At 40.4% G+C, this 27,500-nt stretch overlaps 1 protein-coding gene and 1 long non-coding RNA gene across 2 annotated transcripts in view; one reads left to right on the top strand and one right to left on the bottom strand.

Annotated features, from left to right (window-relative positions):
* Positions 1-24,165, top strand: part of LOC123518592 (peroxidase-like) — a 39,776-nt gene extending 15,611 nt beyond the window's left edge. Inside the window, exons 2-17 of the mRNA XM_045279483.1 lie at positions 526-812; positions 1,211-1,337; positions 1,857-2,084; positions 3,441-3,598; positions 5,678-5,763; positions 6,150-6,290; positions 8,292-8,370; positions 9,030-9,170; positions 11,119-11,289; positions 11,514-11,696; positions 13,624-13,776; positions 18,041-18,215; positions 18,942-19,060; positions 20,400-20,562; positions 22,321-22,449; positions 23,043-24,165. Of these exons, the coding sequence (XP_045135418.1) occupies positions 526-812; positions 1,211-1,337; positions 1,857-2,084; positions 3,441-3,598; positions 5,678-5,763; positions 6,150-6,290; positions 8,292-8,370; positions 9,030-9,170; positions 11,119-11,289; positions 11,514-11,696; positions 13,624-13,776; positions 18,041-18,215; positions 18,942-19,060; positions 20,400-20,562; positions 22,321-22,449; positions 23,043-23,367 (2,665 nt within the window). The 3' untranslated portion in view covers positions 23,368-24,165. The remainder of the gene's footprint in view (positions 1-525; positions 813-1,210; positions 1,338-1,856; positions 2,085-3,440; positions 3,599-5,677; positions 5,764-6,149; positions 6,291-8,291; positions 8,371-9,029; positions 9,171-11,118; positions 11,290-11,513; positions 11,697-13,623; positions 13,777-18,040; positions 18,216-18,941; positions 19,061-20,399; positions 20,563-22,320; positions 22,450-23,042) is intronic.
* Positions 1-27,500, bottom strand: part of LOC123518594 — a 69,483-nt gene that overhangs the window by 32,750 nt on the left and 9,233 nt on the right. The gene's annotated exons all lie outside the window — the stretch shown is intronic.

The following is a 27,500-nucleotide window of genomic DNA, read 5'->3' on the forward strand; positions in this document are numbered from 1 at the left end:
TACCGGTTCTCTCCACATGGTTACTTCCAGCATCGCTAACACGGTCCACTTGTCTGCTGAGTCACTGAGCCACCTTCACTCATTCTCATTCCCAAAAAGTTCTTGAGTGACTTGTACCTGTTACCTCAAAAACAGAGATCTCTTTGTCAGGCGATACAATTCCCTAAATTCTATTACCTTCAGGTCACAGTCAGACTTCCCGTAATGAAAAATACAAAAACACATTATTTTTTTTTCCCTACATCCTATAAAGGCAATATTCGCCATCATTCGACGCAATTAACATCAACTAGGCATTCTGGGTTGCTTCTCCTATGCCCGTACAGATCATAGAAAGCATTCCAGTAACATTCTATATGTACTTTCCTTCTTCTAAAGCTTCACTACGAATAACATAGATGATGTCAAATAAATCAATATATAATTCAACATATTGATTCATTCACAGAGATTGCCACCCCAGTTCACCACAGACCTTCAACATGCATGAGTCCTCCGGTGTAATAATTATGTTTGTTTCACCAGGGGAGGGGCGTGGGTCCTGTGCGTCGCCATGGCGTGGCGCACGTGCCTATCCTTAGCTGTAGAAGCTCCCGTCCCACCACCCAGCCTACCGCAGCATCAGGGTCCCCGCGCCGCCCCGAAGCCCTACTCTCTAGCGTGGGTGTGGGAGGGACGATCAGCATCAGCGCCCCTGCAATTCAGTGAAGAGGGAGACGAGGGTTCCAACATCTTGAACCACGTCACCAACTACGGCATGAACCAAACCATTTATCTCACCAGCATCATGGAGCCCAAGCTGTTCAGAGAGGGTGGGTCACGCCACCTCGCCACACTCCTCTTGTCCCCTCCGCCCTGTGCACCTCACAACCTACTTTCCTCTGCACACCCGGAATCACTTACGGGACTTACGCTAATCATCTCCATCCCTTCATCATCCTAGTTTCCATCATCTTCCTCCTCTACTAAGTTGTCTTCGGTAAACTACTGTAATTAACTTAAGAAACTCTGAAGATTGAACCTGATTAGGACTAGCTATCAGTGTGTGTGTGTGTGTGTGTGTGTGTGTGTGTGTGTGTGTGTGTGTGTGTGTGTGTGTGTGTGTGTGTGTGTGTGTGTGTGTGTGTGTGTGTGTGTGTGTGCTAAGTATTGGAGTATGTACATAATATTCCGGTTGAATGAATACAAGAAGAGTTCTGGTGTTTTGCAGGATACACCTTGCGGCGAGGTCACCCAGGAGTGTACCTTGCTGCCTTCAACAAGCAGAAACAGAAGAGCAAAGACCTGGCCAGCTTTGGTTATGCCTCCCTCAAGGCTTCTGAACTGCTCTCCAACCAGTAAGAGACAGGCAGAAATACTTGCACAATACACACACACACACACACACACACACACACACACACACACACACACACACACACACACACACACACAGTCAAACATACGCAAAACAAAAAAAAAAACTCTTTACATCCATTACTTTACAATAATATTACAGTCATAGAGAATGGAAGATTTAGAAAAAGAAACCATAAAGGAGGAAATGAACAAAGAAATAAAAAAAAGAAGAAAAATGTACTAAATAGTCAATCACTGAATTATTTACTAGATATTGCCTCATACACTTACACTTAAATAACACAGAAAAAAAAGCAAAAAAATACAACCATACCGAAACAAACCACACTCTCAAATAAATAACACAGAAACCGCACTCAAATAAATAACACATAAACCATACTCTCAAATGAATAACACTGAAAAATGCCGAAAAAATAAAACCAACACGAAGCAAACCACACGAAATCATCACACGATAGATACAAGACGGCAATCCATCCCTTCTTTTCCTCCAGATTCCTCCTGACGCGGCAGCAGGCTCTGTTTGGGCTGGAGCAAGTGTCACTGCGGAATACGGCGCTATACGAGAACTGCCCAGTGAAGGAGGACGCGCTCACCAGCCAGCCCTGCCCCGTGTACTCCCTCCTGTTCCGAACACTGGATGGCACTTGCAACAACCCAGACAACCCGGAGTGGGGCGCCGCCTTCAGGCCCTTCGCTCGCTTCCTGCCGCCAGACTACAGGTGCGTAACTCAACCTCGTATTCTCAAACACTTTTGTACCTCACCTCCACTATTTCAAAAGGCTTTAGTTAAATTGACAAGAGTTTTCTAACGTACTTTTGTTTCTTGAAGCAAAGTGACAAGATTTTTACATTATTAACTGGAGAAACAGTCTTGAAAACTACGTTGGTCATCTCTGTGGCCTTAGAAAACAGTGGTGGGGAAGAGAATAAAGCGTTTCTAAATGCGGACCTCAGTACTGCGAGGGGAAAGATAACGTTCCTTCCGGTGCCTCATGACCTTATTGTTTTGGTGGTATAAATCAATCTTTTCCTCGAATCCTTCACGCACTATCTCCGCCTCACGCCCTGATCCCGTTTCTCCTTCACGCCCTGTATCCTTTCCTTCACACTATACGCCGCCCTCAATGGAGATTAATGCCTTCTCTACCATGGTGACCTCATCGTGACATGGCTTTTTATCTCCTCTCATCTCTCTTCTGTTCACTTCCTTAATGCAGGAATCAACTAGCATTTTCAATCTTTTAATTAACCTCTTCAGTACCATGACACGTTTCCATAATCATTCTGTTTACTATATGGTGATTTTATACAGCTTAGAAACTTAAGTGGGGACTAAAATAGTGAACACTATGGCCATTAATTTTCTCTCCTACATAGACCCTTCCTAATGTAAATAATATCGTCTAATCATGCCCAAAACTCAAAGTAAAAATGCATGATAGTCACTGGTACTTCCTGCGTGCTTCAGTTTTTCGTCTAGCTTAAGAATTTTATAACGATTCGTAATGAAATTTTGAACATCTTAAATATGATTATCATTCGTTTGTTTATTTATACCCTTAAGTACTTGAACGCATATTTACCTTGAGTTTTGGTTATGATTAGACCATTTTACTATTTACCCTAGCAAGGGTTTATGGAAGTCGGAAGATTAATGGCCAGAGTATTCACTATTTCAATCCCCACACAAGTTTCTGAAGCTGTATAAAATCGCCAAATAGCAAGCAAAATGAATATGAAAACACGTCATTGTACTGAAGGGATTAAACAACTGGTGCGTTCACTTTTTGTTTTGTATTATTTTCTTAATTTTATCAGTTTTGTTACCCTTGGCCACTCCCTCAAACAAAAACAACAGGGATAGATCAAGACACTGCACTTGATTTGTTATGGAACTTCTTTTCTATAAGAAGTGGGATTTTTAATGGACTTACTTTTTTTTTTGTTGTTGGTTTTGTAGCCCTTACCTAAACTGAGACATTCATTTTGTTTTCTTTTGTCAGTTTTATCGCCCTTACATGGAGTCCCTCGTACATACAAAAAGACTTAAATACTGCCTTCCCCTCCCTCACAGTGACGGCATCGAGGCCCTGCGGCAGAGTGTGCACGGCGGGACTTTACCTAACGCGCGACTCATCAGTGACACCGTGCACCGGCCGCTCAACAGACCCTCCTACCACATTACTATGATGGTGATGCAGTGGGGACAGTTCCTCGACCATGATCTGACGGGTGAGTGTGTGTGTGTGTGTGTGTGTGTGTGTGTGTGTGTGTAATTCACTGTTTGATCTGCTGCAGTCTCTGACGAGACCAGGCACACACCACACACCGGGACAACAAGGTCACAACTCCTCGATTTACATCCCGTACCTACTCACTGCTAGGTGAACAGGGGCTACACGTGAAAGGAGACACACCCAAATATCTACACCCGGCCGGGAAATCGAACCCCGGTCATCTGGTTTGTGAAGCCAGCGCTCTAACCACTGAGCTACCGGGCCGTGTGTGTGTGTGTGTGTGTGTGTGTGTGTGTGTGTGTGTGTGTGTGTGTGTGTGTGTGTGTGTGTGTGTGTGTGTTTATTGAAATTCATTATAATTCGCGTGTATAACAAATGGCTGGCTGACAATTACTTTCAAATTTCATTAATACTACTGTATTATTACTATTATAGTTATCATTGTTATTAAATATTATTGTTATTATTATTATTATTATTATTATTATTATTATTATTATTATTATTATTATTATTATTATTATTATTATTATTACTATTACTATCATTATTATTATTATTATTATTACTATTATTATTATTATTATTATTATTATCATTACTATTATTACTATGAAAACCATGACCATCATCATTACTATCCTTCATCCATTGCAATCGACAAAGCTCTAGCCTTCGCCGTGAACAGAGTGGCCTCCATAGCAAGTCAGCAAGCGGCCTCTGCAGAACAAATAAAGCACAAAGCCGTGTGTTTTTTCTTAGTTCAGGAAAGAGATTCCCTTCGTTATATCACACAAGCTGCAAGTAGGGTCGTCATTAAAGTGTTTTTTTCACAACTTAACGAATGATTTCAAACGATATTTCCACACGTAATGATGAAAATTTTCTAACCAGTCAATCGTAAAACGGAAATACTTTGGTGTTCCCCTCACTGCCCTTTTGTGTCTCTCCGTACTGACGCCTCGGCCTCGACTTAACGCTGATAACTATGGTGCCTCTAAAACATGATGGAAAAATAGGCCATATATGAATACACACTGGCACTATATGATAAACACGTAATAAAACACATGGCAAACAATATCACCCCAAATTTTTCTTCCTATAATTATGATTTTATGAAAGCCGTACTGAAAGCTCTTTTTATTCAGCGTTTCGTGTCCTTAGACAGACTCATATCATAATAAAGGAAGGAGACTAAAAACATATTCACATTTTACACGTCAATGCACCAAACTTAAAAAAAGGAATATAATAGACTTTTCTACCTGGTCACGTAGTCTGGGATAGGTACTGTACAATCTCCATAGAAAAAATAAGGTAGTGTACTTACTCTAATTCATCCTATTTTCTAATACCATTTTTTCTACAGCAAGGAAATGTCAACAATAATAGGAATAACAAAGGTAATCGGATAGAAAGATTTCCCTCTACTAACACAATAATAATAATAATAATCATAATAATAATAATAATAATAATAATAATAATGATAATAATAATAATAATAATAATAATAATAATAATAATAATAATAATAATAATAATAATAATAACAAAAATAATGATAATAAAACAAAAATAATGATAATAATAATAGTAATGATATGTGGTAAGTTTCTGTGTATACTTAAGTGAAGTGCGAGATGCAATGTCCGCAGACTTGCACGGGATAACTGAAGGGATACCCGTAGACTTTGATGAAACGCGGCAAGCAATTTTCGTATTCTTCAATGTAATGTGGCAAATTTTCTACGTAAATATGATGCCGCGGGGAAATCAGAGAGAGCTTGAAGATAATCTTTAAACCTACAGACAGCCAGCCGTAAGGACAGACTGACGTAAACAAATACAGTTGGATACCTGATACACGCTGGACTGTGTGATGAGATGGGGTGGTGGCAGTAATGAGTTTAACTAAATATTGTATGAATTTTATATGGTACGTACCTCAGGGTATGGTACGGAGTGAATAATGCAGCCTGCATCAAGTGTGGTTCAGGTTTAAAATGGCACGTGCATGGGGCGAGCAGTACAACCTCATAGTGACCGCCCCTCTGCTTCCTTCCCACAGCCACAGCACAGAGTCGCGGTTTCAACCACAGCGTGCCCAAGTGTTGCAACGATGAGGACGGAACCCCGCTCCCTCAGAACTTCAGGGTGCGTAAGTAGCAGTAGCAGTATACTACTACTACTACTACTACTACTACTACTACTACTACTACTACTACTACTACTGCTGCTGCTGCTGCTACTACTACTACTATTACTACTACTAGAGAGAGAGAGAGAGAGAGAGAGAGAGAGAGAGAGAGAGAGAGAGAGAGAGAGAGAGAGAGAGAGAGAGAGAGAGAGAGAGAAAGAAAATCAACAAACTAACCAAACCAATGACCAAACACACACACACACACACACACACACACACACACACACACACAAAGACAAAGATGGATAAAGAACCAGCAACACCTGCACCAGTACCACCACCATCACCACCATATCCTCATTCACCTCCTCCTCTCTTTCTTCCTCCCTCTTGGCCACAGCACCCAGACTGCCTGCCCATCGTCATTCCTTCCACCGATCCCTTCTACTCGCAATGGAACCACACCTGCATGGAGTTCGTGCGCTCCTCACCTGCGCCGAGACCCAACTGTGCACTAGGACCCCGAGACCAGATTAACCAGGTGAGGAGAGAGAGAGAGAGAGAGAGAGAGAGAGAGAGAGAGAGAGAGAGAGAGAGAGAGAGAGAGAGAGAGAGAGAGAGAGAGAGAGAGAGAGAGAGAGAGAGAGAGAGAGAGAGAGAGAGAGAGAGAGAGAGAGAGAGAGAGAGAGAGAGAGAGAGAGAGAGAGAGAGACTACAAAGAACATGTAGGCTCATTTTTCCTCCCGAGTTTTTTTTCTGTCCTTATCTCAGAATTTCTCTTACAAAAGCAACATTAATGAAAGGCAAAATCATCACTATCATCATCATTAGCACAAAGAGGAAAGGAAAGGAAAGGGAATGGTACAGAAGGTCCTATACGCTATACTCATCACATACACCTTATGTGACCTATATCAATAATTCACCAATGCCCTAAAGGTGACTGCCGCCTTAAGTGAGGTGCTGCCACTCAGGTAACTTGCTCCCCTCTCGATCGATCACTGGGGCCTCAAAAACTAGTATTCACGTACATTTATGTTCCTTCTTTCCACTGATATATTCGCACCAGCCGTTGTACAGTGCATCGTGAAGGGGTATGGAGTGTGTCACAGTATCTAGGTGCCAATTCCTTATGATGTTTGCACGAACCGAGCTAAAGGTCAACATAGTAATGCGGAACTCCAAGGACAGCTAACCTATTTGATTTTTCATGAAAGAAACTAATGTCTTATTGAATTTCAGTTTAAATACTTCATGATGCCTTTTTCATAGGAAACATAAGAGCTTTCTAATGTCAAAAATTCCCGGGACACAACCCATTCGAAGCTTTAGTGCATTATAAAAGAAATTAAGACATCTTTATACGATTTTTTAAAGAAAAAAAGAATATCATAGTGCACAATTTCGAAGATACTTGACCTCCTCTAACCTCTAGCTTATTTAAAAGGCAATTAAAGCACCTTATAGGATACTGGTTCCTGTTCCTTATGGGTTTTTTTTAACCCCTTCACTACTATGACGTGTTTTTATATTCATTCTGCTTACTATTTGGTGACTTTATACAGGTTCAGAAATTCATGTGGGGTATTGAAATAGTGAAGACTGTGGCCATTAATCTTTTAACCTCCGTAGACTCTTCCTAATGTCAATAAAATAGTTTAATCGTACACAAATCTCAAGGTAAAAATGTGTTCCAGTGTATCGAAAGTTCCAGAGTATCACGAAGGGAATTGCATAATCTCATAGTACTATTTGTGTCCAATTTCTAGTGATTTTTCTATTACGGAAACAAAAAGTGAACAAACAGGATATTACACTCACTATTCAAATCTAAGCACAATTTTCACAAACAACAAAACGCACAGTACTGGTTTTTCATATAAGTTTTAGTACATATTGAAAATCTATATCGTACGGGTACTAAATAAAACGCAACATGCAAAGGCCGCAAAAAAGAAAAAAACAAAACAAAAAACAATTGATTAAGAATAGGGAAAAGAGAATATATCAGTTATAAATCTGATATATACAGTAGGTAGTACGTATCGATTGAAGCAGCTGTGAGGTGTGTTGATAGATAGATAAATAGATAGATAAATAGATAGATAGATAAACAGATAAATAAACAGATAGATATGTAGATAGATTGATGAATGACAGACATATAGAAAGAAAGATGGAGAGATAAATGGATAGATAGATAAATGAATAGATAAAATACACAAACAGATAGTGACAGAAATAGATATATAGACAAGCAGACACATAGATACGTAGAAAAACAGATAGATGGATGAATGGACAGATGGAAGGATAAATGGCAGTAAAGACTATAGAAAGTTATATAAAAGCGCCAGTCACAGCGACACGAAAAACATACAAGATAACCAACATCAACACACATCATTACGAGCAGACTACTGGGGCTCCGTACAAACACACTGACAATAGACCATTTTATATAACGGGACTTGCACTAACAGGGGTATTACAAACAAACGTCTAGCAAGCTTTTTTTTTCTAATCTTATGTTTTTCCTCAGGTGACATCTTTCCTGGACGCTTCCAATGTTTACGGATCAGATGACCAAGAAATGGCTCAGCTGCGTCTTTGGGAGGACGGTGTGTATACTTGTATGAAGTATCGCGTGATGAAAAGACGAGGTAGAAACGGGAAAGGAGGACGAAGGAACACTATTGCTGCTTATTAACGAAGGAAAGAAAGTTACGATGAAGAGAGAGAGAGAGAGAGAGAGAGAGAGATTCAGCCAACCAACTAGCTAGCCAGACAGACACAGACATAAACATTGAACGAGACAGGCAGACAACACCAGCACGCCGCGAAGCAACAAGATTTTAAGGGCAATATGATGTGTGGTTGCAATAATCCGTGGCTTCTATATCATGTAGGGATTATTCTGGGTGACTGTGTTCTTTATGGTGTTCTAATTATGCTATATCATACTCGTATTTTATTTATTTATTTTTTTTCCGGCGGGTGATGGACTAATGAATCTGTATATGAGTGGCAAGAGATCTCTGGCTTTAGAGGGATTAAGGGAGGTTCCACTTGTATGGTGTGTACTCTCTCTCTCTCTCTCTCTCTCTCTCTCTCTCTCTCTCTCTCTCTCTCTCTCTCTCTCTCTCTCTCTCTCTCTCTCTCTCTCTCTCTCTCTCTCTCTCTCTCTCTCTCTCTCTCTCTCTCTCTCTCGTCAGTCTAACCGTCCCTCTTTTTTTTTCTACCTAACAACCACCTCCTTTCTCTCCCACCTCGTTCTCAGGAATGCTCAAGTACAAGCCAGTGAGGTTCAGGAAGCCGCTGCTGCCTCCGCTGGACCACTTCATCGAGGGGGAATGCCGCGAAAACTCCAGAAACTTACACTGCTTCCAGGCGGGAGACATAAGGGTGAACGAACAGCCAGGTAAGGGGAGGAGCAGGAGACAGGGAAGGCTGGAGGCAGGAGTGATGGTAGCAGTGTTGGAAAGGCAGGTAGGGTAGAATGAGTACATGAAAGATATAAAGTGGTTGAATTTAAGATGGATCAGGTATTATGGGTTATGGAGGCGGGGAAGGGTGATGATAGTGATGGTTGTGGTATTGGAAAGGCAGGTAGGATAGAATGAGCAGATGAAACAGATATTAAGTGGTTAAGATAGGTCACTTTTATAGCTATTTTATGTGAGGTTAATTTTATCGCTTTGTTAGGTTAGGTCAATTTTATGGGTTTGTTAGGTCAATTTTATGGGTTTGTTAGGTCAATTTTATGGCTTTGTAAGGCCAATTCTATGGCTTTGTTAAAGGTATGAATAATGATGAATAACAGTGTTGCAACAACTGACAGAGCTAAAGACATTCAAGTTATATAAGACAGATGGAAAAAAAAAGGAAGTATATACGAGAAAGAAAACAGTGACTGAATTTAAGATGGATCAAGTTTTATGAAATAGTTAAAAGGTATGGATGACGATTGATTAACAGTGACACATCAACCAACAGAGGTAAAGACAATTGTATCAGGAATAACTGCCAAACTCGCGAAGAGCCAGAAGATTTTATTGAAAGACATTCAGACATACATCATCATAAGCAACATATCCAGTACTTAATAACGTATCAGTACTTAATAACGTATACAGCGGCCTACGGGTAGAGTGAAGAAGGGTTTGCCACCTAGGACTTCCCCACACCTCGATGCCCTGAACATCAACATGAGCACGTCTTAACCGCTTCAATACTGAGACGCATTTTTACCATGATTTTTATGTAAGATTAGATGATTTTATTTACATTAAGAAAGGTCTATGGAGGTCGCAAGATTAATGGCCAGAGTCATTGCTGTATTAATCCCCACATAAGTTTCAAAGGAGGTATAAAATCGCCAAACAGTAAGCAGAATGAATATGAAAAAGCGGCATAATACTGAAGAGGTTAATTTATTAGTCCATATCAACGGAAAATCCCAAATCGTAAAACAAGATATCTTACAACAATAAAAAAAGAAGAAGAAAATGGAATAGAAGGAAAAAAAAGGGAAGCAACCACAGAAAAGAAACGGGGACTCCATTGTGAAAAAAATATAATGCCAAGTGATTACTGTATGTAGAACAAAGGTATGCTAGTAACAAAAAATGTGACAAATAAAAGGAAAATATCAACCGCTTTAGTACTAGGAAACATTTTTACCTTGAAATTTGCGTACGATTAGACCATTTTATTGACATTAGAAAGGGTCAATGGAGGGCAGAAGATTAATGGCCACAATCTTCACTATTTTAATATCCCCCACATAAGTTTCTAAAGCTGTATAAAATCAACAAAATAATAAGCAGAATGAATATGGAAACGCGTCACGGTACTGAAGAGATTAAGAACGTAAAGGAAACTGAGAGAAGGAAAGAAGACCTACATACGGCAGTCACTGTATAAAATATTCACACTTACATTTTACACTTCAACCCATCAATAAATTTACTTGATCTTCTGGGTTAGATAGCGGGAGTGAGAAAGGTATTAGAGAGCATAAAGATTAGCTCCTTCATTATTCTCTTCTTCCATTCATTCCGTAGGAACATTAACGTACGAATTTCTGAAACGTTGCGCTTTTTCTACACAATAAGGTTCTTTTAGGAATCAGTTTTTAATAGCAGTGGTTTAAAAATGAAAAATCTTATCTGAATTCTCTCTCTCTCTCTCTCTCTCTCTCTCTCTCTCTCTCTCTCTCTCTCTCTCTCTCTCTCTCTCTCTCTCTCTCTGTCACTATTTATCTATCTATTTATCTATCTATCTATCTATCTATCTATCTATTTATCTCTCTACTTATCAATCAATCAATCTATTTATCTATCTACCTATCCATCTATCTATCTCAGCCCTGACCAGTATGCACACGGTGTGGCTGCGTGAACACAACCGCCTGGTCACCCTCCTGAAGGAAATCAACCCGCACTGGAACGACGACCGGCTGTTCTTCGAGGCGCGCAAGATTGTGGGCGCAGTGATGCAGCGAATCACCTATGGGGAGTGGTTGCCGGTGGTGCTGGGTGAGTGCTGGGAGGAGGAGGAGGAGGAGGAGGAGGAGGAGGAGGAGGAGGAGGAGGAGGAGGAGGAGGAGGAGGAGGAGGAGGAGGAGGAGGAGAGCTTTACTTGCATATATAAACTCTGAGTAATAAATTTCACACAAAGATCTAACATAATATTCTTCTCTCTCTCTCTCTCTCTCTCTCTCTCTCTCTCTCTCTCTCTCTCTCTCTCTCTCTCTCATCAGGTCCAGCCGTCATGAAGGTGTTTCGGCTGCCGTTACAGAGGTACGGCTACTACAGAGGTTACCGCGGCACCACCAACCCCACCGCCACCAATGCCTTTGCCGCAGCTGCCTTTCGCTTCGGCCACAGCCTTGTCCAGCACACACTGATGCGCTGCGACAAGACAGGGAGACGCTTGCCATTCAGTACGTGTGTGTGTGTGTGTGTGTGTGTGTGTGTGTGTGTGTGTGTGTGTGTGTGTGTGTGTGTGTGTGTGTGTGTGTGTGTGTGTGTGTGTGTGTGTGTGTGTGTAAGACAGTAAGACCCGTGTACTATATTATCAAAAATAGAGAAATAATGTCACTTACCACCGTCTACTCCCCTAACACTGTTTCCTATCCCACGACAAGTCTTTCTGCTTACGTACATCTGTGGGTCGTTGTTTCTGCTGGACAATCTGAAGGAAAACACTGACAGAAAGGAAGATGGGGCTCAAAAAAAATCTAAATTCAACAAAATCATAAAGAAATACCAAAGATTACATTGCTCATCTACACCCACGCGAAAAGTGACAAATAGTACGCGTTTTTTTTTGTCTTTCATTTGTCACTACTTTAATTCTAAATTCGATTCTTTTCTAGCTAGTTAACATTTTTATAAATACTGCGCGACATATACTAAATACAAACAATAACTTCAGAACATAAGAGGGCTACAATAGGTCGGTCTACCCACACAAAGGGGTTCATGTAAAGCCGTGTACAGTCCTCGGGAGAAGCAGTGCACCCTTCACATGTAAGATTTTAAAACTCCGCCGAGAGGGTCACCATGAAAACATCAACAAGGGATAAACACTTTGGGCCTTTTGATAACGCTGCAACTCAGAGGATTATTTATTCATGTTGTACCACAGGAGGCAAAGGGCAAGTGCCGAGCCAGAAAGATGGGATGGGGGAAGCGAAGAGTCAAGAGGCGGGCTGTAAGTGATGACTTCCGCTTATCATCTCACCAAGACGAATGGAGCTCTCTAAGAAGGATTTTCAAGACGCACCAATCCCTCTCCGTCAAAAGAACATCCCTCCTCCATTACGTCTCGAGAAAGCACTTCATAACACGCTGGTGAATGTGTTCTTGCCAGATAGCCTTTCATCGTGAAAAACCCCGTCGCCAACACCTTGATCCGCTCTTCCTATGCCCTCAGCTCTGTACCAAGAGCGATTGATGGCCGCCCAGATCACGCTGTATCTCGGTATTCATTTCTGACTGGCATGGTCTCCTCTTTACCAATCGCTTTCGGAGTTTTTATCACTCCTCACGTCACATGAATACATTGTGACTTGAACTGAAGTAAAATATTTTATCTTGTGGCAGGAAAAAGAGCGTGATTTGTACAGACTGGAAGCTCCAGCAAGAAGATGGAGACGATATGGCGCAGCAATCACCCACTTAAGCGGCGGGGCTTTGAAAGTCACCAAAATAAAGACGAGTGTTTGTCCCAGTTCGCTAACAAAGCACTCTTCCTTGCACTGCCTCACGATAAACACTGTGCACTTTTTTTTATATTTGCACAATATTAAGACTTGAAAAATATATATGGCTAGATTTATTTTGTCAACCATTTACTTTTGATTCTGAAACACTTCTGGAGCACCTCCGTTACTTTCAAAAGTCTTTACGTAGTGCAAATTATACGGTATTTTAACAGTATTCTATTTGATTATTCTTTTACGGTTTTAGTGATAAATTAACAATATTTCTAGGTTATCAACACGATAAATGCTCTTGATAATCGGGCGAATTATACCTGTGCCTTTTTTAAACTGCCGTGAAGCCAGAGTAAAACGTTTCAGCTTAACCCTTTCAATACTGAGACACATTTGTGTGCGATTAGACCATTTTATTGGCATTAGGACGCGTCTATGGAGGTGTGAAGATTAATGGCCACAGTCTTCTATTCTAATCACCCATATAAGTTTCTGAAGCTGATAAAACCACGAAATAGACAAAAGAATGAATATGGGAACGCGTCATGGTACTGAATGGGTTAAGGGCCTATAATGCACACATGATTGATTTTAAATGCTTCCAGATACCCAGTAAAATTTCCTTCTCATCCTTCTCTTTTTCCACTAGCCATCAAACTCCACGAGGAACTGATGAACCCCTCCAACATCCACAACTTCGGCAGCGTGGACCGTCTCATCCTCGGCCTCGCCTTTGAAATGTCACAGGGACGGGACGTGTACATGACCAACGAGCTCACCAGGCACCTCTTCCAAACACCAGGTCAGTCTATCCCCGATGGACAGAGCCATCGCTAACACACGATTCTTATAATTTACTCCTATCACATGCTGTTATAACCTATGCATTGTAGTCTGTAGTATTTAAGAATTTACAGCACTAAAAGCAATGTGTGGAGATTTTATAAGCATCTATAAGAAATAAATGGGTAAAAGATAACAAACTTTACTATTTCTAGCAAGTACAAGAACAAAAGAAGATAACTCAGAGCGTTTAGTAATAAAGAAAAATGTGCCGATAAAAGTGAAAAGGTTAACATATAAATATAACAAAAAAAAAATCATTCCTACACGTTTATGATAACCTTTTTCTTATCAATTGTTAAAGCCATTAGCGGTTACTTCCTTTGCAGTGTACGTAGCTTGTTTGAGTTTTTAACCTCTTTGTATCATGACATGTTTTCATATTTATTCTGCTTACTATATGGTGATTTTATACAGCTTCAGAAATTTTAGTGGGGGATTAAAATAGTGAAGACTCTGGCCATCAATCCTGACCTCCATAGACCCTTCCTAATGTCAATAAAATCATCTAATCACACACAAAAATTCATGGTAAAAAATGCGTCCCAGTACCAAAGAGGTTAATACAAGAAAATTGGGAATGTTGCAATAAGTTATTAGTCCTACACGTGTCGATCCCTGTACTAGGAATAACCACCTTCTACTAGCTATCATTCCCAGCCAAAAATCCGCCTGAATCTTTCTGTATAGCTCTTTGCTGATCCATAAATAACAAAACGATAAGAAGTAGTTTTCTGAAAGTTTGTGTGTGTGTGTGTGTGTGTGTGTGTGTGTGTGTGTGTGTGTGTGTGTGTGTGTGTGTGTGTGTGTGTGTGTGTGTGTGTGTGTGTGTGTGTGTGTGTGTGTGTGTGTGTTCTCTTTATACTATATTAATACTGAGATATCTCCATTCAATTCTATTTATTAATTACTGTATAAAGAAACGAAAATTGTATAGTTAAGGAATGCGATAGCTTTGAAGCGTAACTCTCCAACATTATCAGCAATTATTCTGTAATTTCGAGAAAACCACCTGTCTTTCCATTTTTATTGATGTGATGTTCATATTTACTTGGTTTACTTTTATTCATTCATTTCTTATAGTTTTCTTGTTTTTCTTCTTCTTCTTCTTCTTCTTTTCTTTTCTTTTTCTCTCTTTGTTTGTTTGTTTGTTTCTTTCTTTCTCCTTTTTCATTTTGTCCTCTTCTTCTTCTTCTTCTTTCTTCTTTTCTTTTTTTTTCTTTCTTTTTTCATCATCTTTTTCTTTCTATCTTTCTTTCTTGCTTTCATTCTTTCTTTCTTTTTCTTTCTTCTTCTTCTTCTCTTCCTTTTCCTTATCTTTTCTTCTTCTTCTTCTTCTTCTTCTTCTTCTTCTTTTTCTTCTTTCTTTCTATCCTTCTTTTTCTTTCTTTTTTCATTTTGTCCTCCTTTTCTTCTTCTTTCTTCTTCTTTTCTTTTTCTTCTCTTTTGCTTCATCATCTTTTCTTTCTATCTTTCTTTCTTTCTTGCTTTCATTCTTTCTTTCTTCTTTTTCTTTCTTCTTCTTCTTCTCTTCCTTTTCCTTTTCTTTTCTTCTTCTTCTTCTTCTTCTTCTTCTTCTTCTTCTTCTTCTTCTTGTTTCTTTCTTTCTATCCTTCTTTTCTTTCTTTTTTTTTGTCCTCTTCTTCTTCTTCTTTCTTCTTTTCTTTTTCTTCTCTTTTGCTTCATCATCTTTTTCTTTCTATCTATCTTTCTTTCTTTCTTGCTTTCATTCTTTCTTTCTTCTTTTTTATTTCTTCTTCTTCTTCTCTTCCTTTTCTTTTCTTTTCTTTTCTTCTTCTTCTTCTTCTTCTTCTTTTTTCTTTTTCTCTCTTTGTTTGTTTGTTTCTTTCTTTCTTTCTATCCTTCTTTTTCTTTCTTTTCTTTTGTCCTCCTCTTCTTCTTCTTCTTTCTTCTTTTCTTTTCTTTTCTTCTCTTTTGCTTCATCATCTTTTTCTTTCTATCTTTCTTTCTTTCTTGCTTTCATTCTTTCTTTCTTCTTTTTCTTTCTTCTTCTTCTTCTCTTCCTTTTCCCTTTTCTTCTTCTTCTTCTTCTTCTTCTTCTTCTTCTTCTTTTCTTCTTCCTATTCTTTTTCCTTTTCTTTTTCTTCTTTTTTTTCTCCCTACGTCTGTCTTTTGCTAACAAGTTTGACCCAGTCGTGAATTCTTACCTTCTCTCTTTCAGATTACACTGTTATCTTTGTTCTGGTTCCTTGGTGTAATATATTTTGACAAGTATCTATTATCTCATTCATCTCCTGTTTCTTTTTTCCAATCATCACTTTATGTCTTGTGCGTTTTGTTGATAAGTTGTTCAGGTTATACAAACATCTCTTTTTGCTTATCTAGTGAAATGAATTGTGATAAGAACCTATTACATCTATGGCAGGATCTATATACCTCTAATAACTGCAGCTTTCTTAGTCAGTGAAATAATACTGGTCAGTGATTTCACATAAATACACACACACACACACACACACACACACACACACACACACACACACACACACACACACACACACACACCATTCAGCCCCCTACAGAAGATTAGCAGTAACAAGAGAATAACTACGTGGGTACAAAACACATCACACGCCACCAACAACCAAGAATCAAACACGGAGGAACGAAAGTATCAGTGTTGTTATCTGGGATTGGCGGACAAGGGAGCGAGAGACTGTATGCTATCTGACAAACACGGTGGCTGTAGGAAAAGAAATATGGAAGGGAAGGGAAGGGAACAGAACAGAACAGAACACAACAGAACAGAACAGAAGGGAAGGGAAGGGAAGGGAAGGGAAGGGAAGGGAAGGGAAGGGAAGGGAAGGGAAGGGAAGAGAGAGAGAGAGAGAGAGAGAGAGAGAGAGAGAGAGAGAGAGAGAGAGAGAGAGAGAGAGAGAGAGAGAGAGAGAGAGAGAGAGAGAGAGAGAGAGAGAGAGAGAGAGAGAGAGTTTCCAAGTGGTATATAATCCTTATCCCCTCAGCTCCCTGCCAACACACGGGTCTGACAAGTAGTGTAAGATACGAGTACAAACACTAACTTTTACTATAGACAGCCTTGAGGGAGAGAGAGAGCAACTGAGCCTCACTTCATAATGTCAAACTAATAAAGAACTTATATTACTTTTTCTATATATATACTGTTTTCTATGTACAGCGGATTCTTGAGTATTCCGCCATGACGAGGAAGAAACCAATAATTGATTAGATGACTGACTGTAGGAATGACTGCTTGACTGACTGCAGGAATGACTGCTTGACTGACTGTAGGAATGACTGCTTGACTGACTGTAGGAATGACTGCTTGACTGACTTCAGGAATGACTGTTTGACTGACTGATCCTTAAGGTACCAAAGCAAAGGAGAAGGAAGTAGTTTGACGAATGAGAGAAACAAAGAATGAAGGGTAAGAAGAGGAAAAGAAGATAATCTTTGAGAAGGAATTTTGGGGTCCCCTGCAACATATGTACCCATACACACCTTTTCCCATCCCCCCTTTCACCCTTCCCACAAAACACCCATGTCAAAGCCTCTCATAAACCCCACAAACATGCAACCATCCACTGAGCCTTCCTTAAGACATAACACTCTCTTCCTCTCCACTTCACAAACACACCATAATGGAAAGACAGATTCTTCATTCGAAGGTACGGACACACTGCATACTATTTGCTGGGAGGGTAGAGAGAAGCGGGATGCTTAGCGGGTCAGAAGCCAGAACATGTGTTATCTAATATAAGTGGCTATACTTTGCAGGTTTACTCACTATTCACGTCTATTATGGCCACTGTACCCTCTCAACAAATCGCGTGCAGTGTGTCTGTTCGCTAAAACAAAAGCTCTTCTTCCTCTCTTCCCAGGCCACCACTACACAATAAATGCCGAACACAGCCATCGCTTCTTCCCTCTCTTTCCGTCTTCTTCTCCTCCTAAACCTCCCAGACTTGCCAAACACAGTCATTCCACATTCTTTAGGACAAAAGCTCTTCTTCCTCTCCTCCCAGGCCACCACTACATAATAAATGCCAAACACTGCTGTCCCTTCTTCCCTTTCCTTGTCCTCTTCATCTCCTTCCAGGCCTCGGCCTCTCAGACGACAAGCACAACCATTCCACCTTTCCTAAGACACAACACCCTTTTTTTTCTCCTCCAAAGCTTCTCAGATATAACAAAGAGCCATTCCACCTCCCTTAGGACATAACACCTCCTTTCTCTGCTCCCAGGCCACCACTACGGCATGGACCTGGCGTCACTCAACATCCAGCGCGGCAGGGACCACGGGCTGCCCTCCTACAACATCTGGCGAGAACAATGCGGCCTCCACAGGTTCACTAACTGGGGCGAGCTGCTGCAGGTGATGGATGACGACACGGTGGGGAGACTAGCCGCAGTGTATAGGTGAGGTGTGCAGGTGGAAGGGTGAGGAGTAAGGGTTAAATTTTTTTTTTTATACCATGTGGGGTTTTCACGGGAATTTATGGGTTTAAAGGGATACTTTTTGGGATACCTCCTATATAAAAGTCCACCCGCTAGGAAATCGTTGCCCCGAGTGAGGAGTTCCAAGATACCACGGTAGCCCCCAAAGTTACCAGATTCTGTTCCGTATTCTTGAGAAGGAAGAGTTACAGGGGTCCCAAATTTTGTTCCGTATTTTTGAGAAGGAAGAGTTAGATGGTTACCAGATTCTATCCCGTATTCTTAATTGTTTTGGTTTGTCATAGTTTCTAGTTTTATAAGGTAACACTGTGGTAAAACCTGCTAGGGAGTTGGCAACTAAGTGGGCCCTTTTTTTTCTTTGGCTGGTTTTCCTTACTTATATAAAAAAAAAATTCTGGAAAGGCCAGTCTGTTTTTAAGGGATGTTTCCAAAAGGCCAGTCTGTCATAAGGGATATTTCTAAAAGGCCAGTCTGTCATAAAATGTAGTTCTAAAAGGCCAGTCTGTCATAAAGTGTAGTTCTAAAAGGCCAGTCTGTCATAAAGTGTAGTTCTAAAAGGCCAGTCTGTCATAAAGTGTAGTTCTAGAAGGCCAGTCTGTCGTAAGATGTACCTGTCATCAGGGGGTAAAAATGACAAAGTTAACTTAATCACCCGAATAACCTGTCCTGACCTCCCATGACCCCCAGACACGTGGATGACATTGACCTGTTCCCCGGTGGCCTCGCGGAGAAGCCTGTCATCCGTGGCCTCGTGGGACCCACCTTCGCCTGCATCCTCGGCCAGCAATTCCTCAACTTAAGACGTGGTAAATTAATATCCAATGTTAGTCTTTTATGTAGGTTCTCTCTCTCTCTTTCTCTCTCTCTCTCTCTCTCTCTCTCTCTCTCTCTCTCTCTCTCTCTCTCTCTCTCTTTATCCTCCTCTCTTTCCCCTCTTTCTCCTCCTCTCTTTCTCCTCTTTCTCCTCCTCTCTTTCTCCTCTTTCTCCTCTCTTTCTCCTCTATTTCCTTCTCCCTTTCTCCTCTTTCTCCTCCTCGTCATCCGTTTCACCTCTTCATACTCTTTTTCCTCCTTTTTCTTCTCTCTCCTCCTCTCTCTTCTCTTTCGCCTCCTCTTCATCCTCTTTCTCCTCCTTTGCTCCTCCTCTTCATCCTCCTCGTCTTCATTGCGTCTATACTTAATCTGTTTTTCCATACTGCTGGAACAGGACACCTAATCGCTCAATTTCAAAACTGATACCTCCCAATAACGCGGCATTTTCTCTGTTTCTGGCTGCCTTGCTCTCGATAAACATCACAATCACCACAATAAGAGATATACAAACTTCCTCCTCTATGTAGCAATACCAGAAAGATAAACTTGTCCCGTGCAGTCCAACCCAAGGAAAGCGCTCCACAAGTTGGTTAATGGCCGAGTGAGTGAGCAAATTATGTGATTTTGTTTTGGCGAGGAAACAAAGAACGGAGCTTCAGTTTACAAATATCCTCCCGTGTGCGTCTGGAAGATCTTTACCTGGTTCAGTTACGAGAGCAGTTTCAGTGCAAAAGTCTCTACTTCGTGATACTGTATGATGAATATAGGTAACTGTGGAGCATGGAACTTCTTAGTTTAGAAATGTCCTACACATAAGGCTGACATATCAAGTATATCAATAACAGCTTCACCACAAGTCCTAGTGTTGTTATGATAAATGATGAGTCCGGCATTACTGTGATGGTTCCTACAACGTGGTGATGATCAAAGAGGTGATGTTCAAGATTCCTTACGTGTAAATTTTCCCTGGTATAATCGTTCTAATACTCACAACCTTGTAATAATGGTATGTACAAGAAGTGCATTACAATTTCATTTATACATTCTTTATTCACAACCTACTCTCACCACTCTTACTTCCGTTCAAAGTTTATTTCTAAACAATTAATAATCTTAAGAATTAGCTATTGAAAAACCTTTCATTCTAATCCATTTCCTTTTTCATGTATGATTTTATAGATGTGCTTTTAGTGTTGCGAATTGTTGCATACCGAAGTGAAAGGGTCAGTCAATTAAGAGACAGTAACACAACACTGCCTAAAAAGTTATAAAAGTAATTAAGGAAAACAACATTGCCTAAAGTGAGTGTTTATTCGCTCTTTCCTATCTCAGGTGATCGCTTCTGGTTCGAGAACGGAGGCTTCGCGTCCTCCTTCACGCCCCAGCAACTGCGGGAGATACGCAAGGTGACGCTGGCAAGAGTTCTGTGCGACAATCTGGACGACGTGGACGACCTGCAGCCCAACGTGTTCCGCCCCGTGACGGACAACGGCAGGTGGGCACTTAATATTCCTCCCACGAACCATTTTCTTTCATTAACTTTCTGCTTTTTGTGGAGGAGGGCAAAGGAAATTTTATATACACTAGAAAAGGCCCAATGAAGATACCAGTCTCTCCAGACTACATTAAACCAAAGCTGTCCTCCTCCCGGCAAGCTAAGCGTGTTAAGAAATTTTTGCCTTTATTGAAGGCAAGCTCTGAGTTTTCAAAACAACACAATACTTTTATAAGGCTAGCTTATTTTCGAAAGTGGTAAACTAGAGGAACTTATATATTTTTTGTGTGTGTGTGTGTGTGTGTGTGTGTGTGTGTGTGTGTGTGTGTGTGTGTGTGTGTGTGTGTGTGTGTGTGTGTGTGTGTGTGTGTGTGTGTGTGTGTGTGTGTGTGTGTGTGTGTGTGTGGTTGCATGTGCTTGCCCTCATGGATGATACCATTTTATTGTCAACCTCTAGGCATTTTATGATTGAAAAACTTAAGATTCTAAATAGGTTTTGTAATACCCATGAAATGAAGATAAATGTGCGTAAAACTAAATTTTTGTAGTGAATGGTGACGATGAAGATAAACAGCCAATTAGGGTAGATGATGTAGTGGTTGAAGCTTGTGATCGTTATGTATATCTAGGTAGTCCGTTTACAGCTGACGGATCTGTTTCTTCTGCAATTAAAATTCATGCAGAAAACAAAATGTGTCATGTGCTAAAATTTGTTGCTTTTGTTAACAAGAATAATGATGCTCCCTTTTATGTAAAAATCAAAGTATTTCAGGCTGCTCTCATGTCGACCTTGCTGTATGGTTGTGAGTCATGGCTTGGAGGAGATTTGAAGCCAGTTAACAAATTATACCTGTGGTGCGTCAAACAACTGTTAGGGGTGAGGAAGACCACTTGTAATGACTTGTGTTTATTAGAATTAGGATTACCCCCACTACGTGCCCTGGTCATCAGTAAACAGCGCAGGTTTTTTTCACGTATGTGGAACGAAAGACAACACCTTGAGGACGATCCATTAGCCCACACCATACGCACTGTCTTGGATTATAATTACCACACTGCCCGTCTCTTAAGGGATTTACTCAACAATAACATCGATGATTTACAAATTGCTTTTGACGACAGGAGAGAAAAAGTTTTGAATTCTGATTCATCAAGATTTCAACTTTATTGAACCCAAACTTAAAACCCCATGAAATCTATATGAACCAGAATACGAATGAGCGGCCACTCGCTTGCTGTGGAAGAGGGGCAGTGGAATAGGCATGGGAGGGGCCGTTTGCCTATGGAAGAGCGCCTGTGTGAGTATGGTGAAATCCAGTCCGAAAGGCACGTACTCGAACAGTGTCCTAAATCAGCTGGGCTGAGGCAACAATTTGGCATCTTTCTTGATCTTTCTGGATCTATCTTGAATTTAAAAATCACGAACCACTCCATTCACTAAACTATAAAGCAACAGAACAACACAAGAGAAGCAACAGAAAGCCAGCAGACTAACACGTAGCAGTCCTTTTACAAAACACGCCTACTTACACCCACTTATCATCCTTATAGACAACGCACAAGTTTAACAAAAATTTTCCATCTCTCGACTTATTCTGTTGATACTTATACAGATTCGCAGAACTTTTTATTACGTACCATCAGTTGTGACGGACGAAAACAGGTATACAATCTACCAGTAAAGGGACAAGCTCATCATGTCCTAATGGCAGAGTGCAGGTATAAGGTGACGCTCCTCAGCTTCTGACGCTCCCACAGGAACGCCAAGGCTTCGTGCTTTGAGGAGGGCATCGCCTACATGGACATCAGGGTGTGGCGTGACCCAGGACCAGTCTTTTACTCCGCTGCCGCCAACACCTCCGAGGTCCCCATCTCCCAAACTGACAGGTATGTGTGTGTGTGTGTGTGTGTGTGTGTGTGTGTGTGTGTGTGTGTGTGTGTGTGTGTGTGTGTGTGTGTGTGTGTGTGTGTGTGTGTGTGTGTGTGCGTGTCTCTCTCTCTCTCTCTCTCTCTCTCTCTCTCTCTCTCTCTCTCTCTCTCTCTCTCTCTCTCTCTCTCTCTCTCTCTCTCTCATAATCCAAGATGGCGGACACCTGGCAATGAATAAGAAGAGGAAGAATGATGATAAACGAGGGATATGGAAGAAAAGTGTTAAATATAGGAAGAGGCAAAAAAACACTGGAAATATAGGAAGAGGTGATAATTATGAAAAATTAAGGACATAGAGGGGGTAATAAAAACAGTGTGTGTGTGTGTGTGTGTGTGTGTGTGTGTGTGTGTGTGTGTGTGTGTGTGTGTGTGTGTGTGTGTGTGTGTGTGTGTGTGTGTGTGTGTGTGTGTGTGTGTGTGTGTGTGTGTGTGTGTGTGTGTGTGTGTGTGTGTGTGTGTGTGTGTGTGTGTGTGTGTGTGTGTGTGTGTGTGTGTGTGTTACCTATCCTTTTCCCCTTACTCTCTCCTAACCTGCATCTTCCATTTTACAGCGACACCTACACTTATCCGGAGGAGCCCAGCGAGGAGGAACTGTCCGGCCTGTCTGAGGAGGAGCTTTTCTTCCTGGAGGACGAGGCAAACTTCACCCCGCTAAACGAGACACAACTGCAGGAACTTTACTCCCACGAGCTGCCAAGACCCTTCGAGGAGCTGGACGACAAGACAGGGAAAGAGGGCGAGACACCACAAGGCTACTCAGATTGGCACCCGAGTCTGGCTAAACTCACGCAGCACAATTTCCACAACGTGATTCAACATGCTTATTCCGACACGCTATTCTACGGCCGCGGTAAGAGAGAGAGAAGAGACGGGTAAAGCAACGTCCCACCAGTGCCACACCCGCACACTGTACAAAACTAATGAGATGCACGTCACGCCATGCTAAGAACACAAGAACGTAAGAAAATAAATAAATGGAAGCTGCAAAAAAAAGACAGACCTACGATATGCAAGAAGGTTCCTGTGTAAGGTAATACGTGTTGAAAAGAGTGTGTAGGATAGTCTGCTTTGCGAATTTCCCTGTATCAAGCTAAAGGAACATGCAGATAAAGTGAGACAGAGAGATAAAAATAATGTTGCTTTTCTTTTTTAGGAGATGATGATGCTATGTAGAAAAATACATTGAATCTGTTATTATATTCACCACTACCCATACATCAAGGCCCAGAAGTACGTAGAAAAATACTAAACATTGCTACTTAGATAATCTGAAGGAATAATGCCAAGAAAAGATTATTGTATACACGACGAATTGTTATGATGGAATACAGGGCGCGAAGAAAGGAAAAACTCCTCAGCGCGGCTCCCTCACCTTCCCTCGTCCTCTGTACAGTCCCTCCCCTCTGATTCCTTCTCTTTCCCATCCCGACTCCCCTTTTGCTCCCCCAACCGTACTGTTAAATATTTATATAGGTAGCCTGATAGCGGCCCATCCTGATGTGTTGCGTGCCCATGACAACCTATCTTTGTTGCGTTATTTTTTTCGTTTTTATAATTAGGATAGAAAAAAAATAACTATATCTATATTTTTAGGTCCCTCGAATGACTTAGCGCAAATCTTCCTATTTATGTACGAGTTATTGACTGCACTTTGTTAAATAAATCATGTTATGATGACGTGTTTATGTGTACAGCTATAGTTAGAAAAAAAATCTGAATTCATAGATAGAAATTCAAGATTTTCATAAACGGTGTGTTTCACTGTTTGATCTGCTGCAGTGTGTGTGTGTGTGTGTGTGTGTGTGTGTGTGTGTGTGTGTGTGTGTGTGTGTGTGTGTGTGTGTGTGTGTGTGTGTCACAAATATCATATTAAAAATGTGTTTTCTTTCGGCTGAAATCAATCTTTGTTTTCATCTGTTATCATTATTCCCTTGTCATCAATCGTCTAAAAACGACATATATTCTAATTACCGGTCATGATGTTACAATTTGTCTCTAAAAACGTTTCTCGATAAAAAAATATATATGAAAAAAGCAAAAGAAAACAATAATCCACATAACCGCTTTCCTTTGCTGTCATTATACCCCATTAATCAATTAATTCAATCATCTGTTTCATAAAGTTGACATTAAACATTGATATCAAGATTTTCACGCACTAATCCCTCCTCAATTAACGTTCACAACACAACCGCATACGTGATCTCTATCTAAATTTCATTTCCTGTTGATACAATACGTGCTCAGTCTTTACCCTTTAATAATGAGAAAGTAATTAATGTAACATCTTCAAACTGCACAAAAATACGACATTATTCCTTAGTCCCAAGTGTTTTTACTGGTTACAAAAGTACGCAGCGCAAAATAAAGTTTTTTTTTATGTAACTACTTTATATTCCTCTCTCTACTCTTCTCGGAAAGTTAACCAGTAGGCAATGAAAAACAAGGAGAGCAGGTTATTATTGAGCGCAAGGAACAAAAAGAATGGAAGTGGACTAGAGTGAAGACGGGAGCAACATTGGATGAGGAAGAAAATGAAGATATAAAGAAAGGACGAAGGAAAAGCTGGATAAGGAAAAGAAAGAAAATAGAAACTAAAGATGAATAGAACACGGACCACTAATATAAAAGGAAGATACTTGTAAAGATAGGCAGAAGACTAAGAAATATAATGAGAGAAGAAAAGTTACGGTGGGGACAAAAGGAATGAAGGAAAGAAAGAAGATAGAATCAACGATGGAAGGAACACGGAGAACCAACATAAGGAAAATTGTTGTAAAGATGGGCAAAAGACTGTAAGAAACATAATGAGGAGAAAAAAATGTTACGATGGCGATGAAACAAAGGAGGAAAAGAATGAAAATAAAAAAAATAACGATGGGTGGAACATTGAAGAGCAAAATAATGAAGAAGGCAATTAAAAAAAAGAAAGATAGGAAAGTTGATAGTGCTTAAAGGGAAGACAAGAACTGATGACAAAAATAATGATGATAGAAATTAACTAAACGTAACCAGAACTGAGAAAAAGGAAAATAAATAAAGGTTAAGGTGGAGAGCAGATGGGGAAAGAATAATAAAGAAATAAAGACTAGTAATGATAAATAAAACACTAATAAAGAATAGAATAAAGACGGTAGCAAGTGAAATAACAGAAAATTGAGAGACAAATGAATAAATGAATACACGGATGAGAAAAGAGTGAACACAGTGATGAGAAGAAAAGAAACATAAACAAGGAACGGCAACACAGCAAATCAAGAAGACTACAATGCAAGAAGACAAGTATTTAATCAGCATATTCAGAAAATGTTATAACAAACATTAGCAGGACTGAATGAAAATGTGACTGTTCTATGTGCTGATCTTTATATTTGTTGGATAATTAGAAGCTTGAGGAAGAAAAACATAAATTATCTTATTAATACAGAGAAAACAGGAAACGTTTTGAGATAAACACTAAGAGAAGAGCAATGGATAAGAAATCTAAGACCATCATCCTCGAGTTGATCCTCTTCTTAAGTTACGTTCTTGCTTGGAACTCAGTCAGCGAAAGATGTTTGAGGGAAAGAGGAAAAGCTGCGACCCACAAAAGGAAAAACAAAGGACACCAAGGCACATATTCTGAAACACTTCCCCGCTGCACTTTCGCTATTTTCAGAGCTCTAGTTGAACTGACACTGTTTTGTTTAAGGATGTTTTCTGTAAATTTAGTGACACGTTAACAAGTTTTTTGCATTATCAACACGAATAATACTCTTTTAGAACTCGGCTAATCGTCTCTGTGGTCTTTGAAAATGGTCGCGGTGAGAGAGGGAAGTGTTTCTGAATATGACGCCAAATCATAGGACGAACAAACTTTATACTTGATCCTCTTCTAAAGTGTCTCTTACTTGAAGCTTCCTTTGACTATAGTGAGAGATGTAGACCCTTGTATGTGTATTGGTGTCTATCTTTCATTGCAATAGACGTTAAACTGATTCCTACTATTTATCTTCCCCTAATACATCTCTCTTCCCTCCTAGTCTCTCTCTCTCTCTCTCTCTCTCTCTCTCTCTCTCTCTCATCGTCAACTTAAACGTCCATACACCTATGAAAACATCCATCTTCGTTGAAAGATCACACAAAAAAAAATCAGTCTCATAAGAGCAATTACTGACGCTTATTTTATTTCCTACAGCCTCCTTTAATCTGACTCAGCACACACACTTCAATGCCATTACGACCCTTCCTCCTCGTGACAGGCCCGCCAGCAGCCCCTCATTGCAGCAAAATAGTGTGCCTAGCGAGCGCTGATTGGGTAACCCTCGTCCGGTCAACACGTGACGTCACTATCGACCCCTCCGTTCATCCACTACCCTCTTCACACACCCCACCTCTAATCTTCCTTTCCTCTCCCTCCTTACACGCTGCTCAATCTCAATGTCTATTCTGTATATTCGTTTCTATGCCATTTATTCATTTATTCTGCATGTTTGACCGTCTGTCTGCATGTTACGTCAACTTCACCTATTTGAGTTATTAATTTTGCTTTCAGCTTTTCCATAAACACAGTTTATGTATTTCAAGTTTGTCTGCATTATTACATTACAATAAAAAATAAAAGATAAACCAATGATCAATTAAAAGAAAATGAAAACATTACAAAACAAAAGCAATACCTGGACCTGCTGCATCATAGAAACACTGGGAAATTTACCGCAAGGTATTCTCATTTCCGTTTCCTTTTCTGGGGCTCCGTCTCCTCTGATACTCTATACTCTACAGGTACCTTGTGGACCAGCCTCTCTCTCTTCCGGAGGTGAAGGTGCGGTTTTCCCTTTGTCATAACGAACTCTGAAGTATCCAGGAATCATATATTGTTCTGAAGGCGGATACACGCGGGACAAGCATCCGGCGTTGTAGACTGAATCATTGATATAGCAAGAGGTATGCGTCTGACACGTTTCCAGCAAGGCGAAGATGATCAATACGCTCCAGGCAATTTGATTGGCTTTAACTATTCCGTCATT

Source organism: Portunus trituberculatus, chromosome 44 (genome assembly GCF_017591435.1).
Source record: "Portunus trituberculatus isolate SZX2019 chromosome 44, ASM1759143v1, whole genome shotgun sequence".
Classification (NCBI taxonomy): Eukaryota; Metazoa; Arthropoda; class Malacostraca; order Decapoda; family Portunidae; genus Portunus; species Portunus trituberculatus.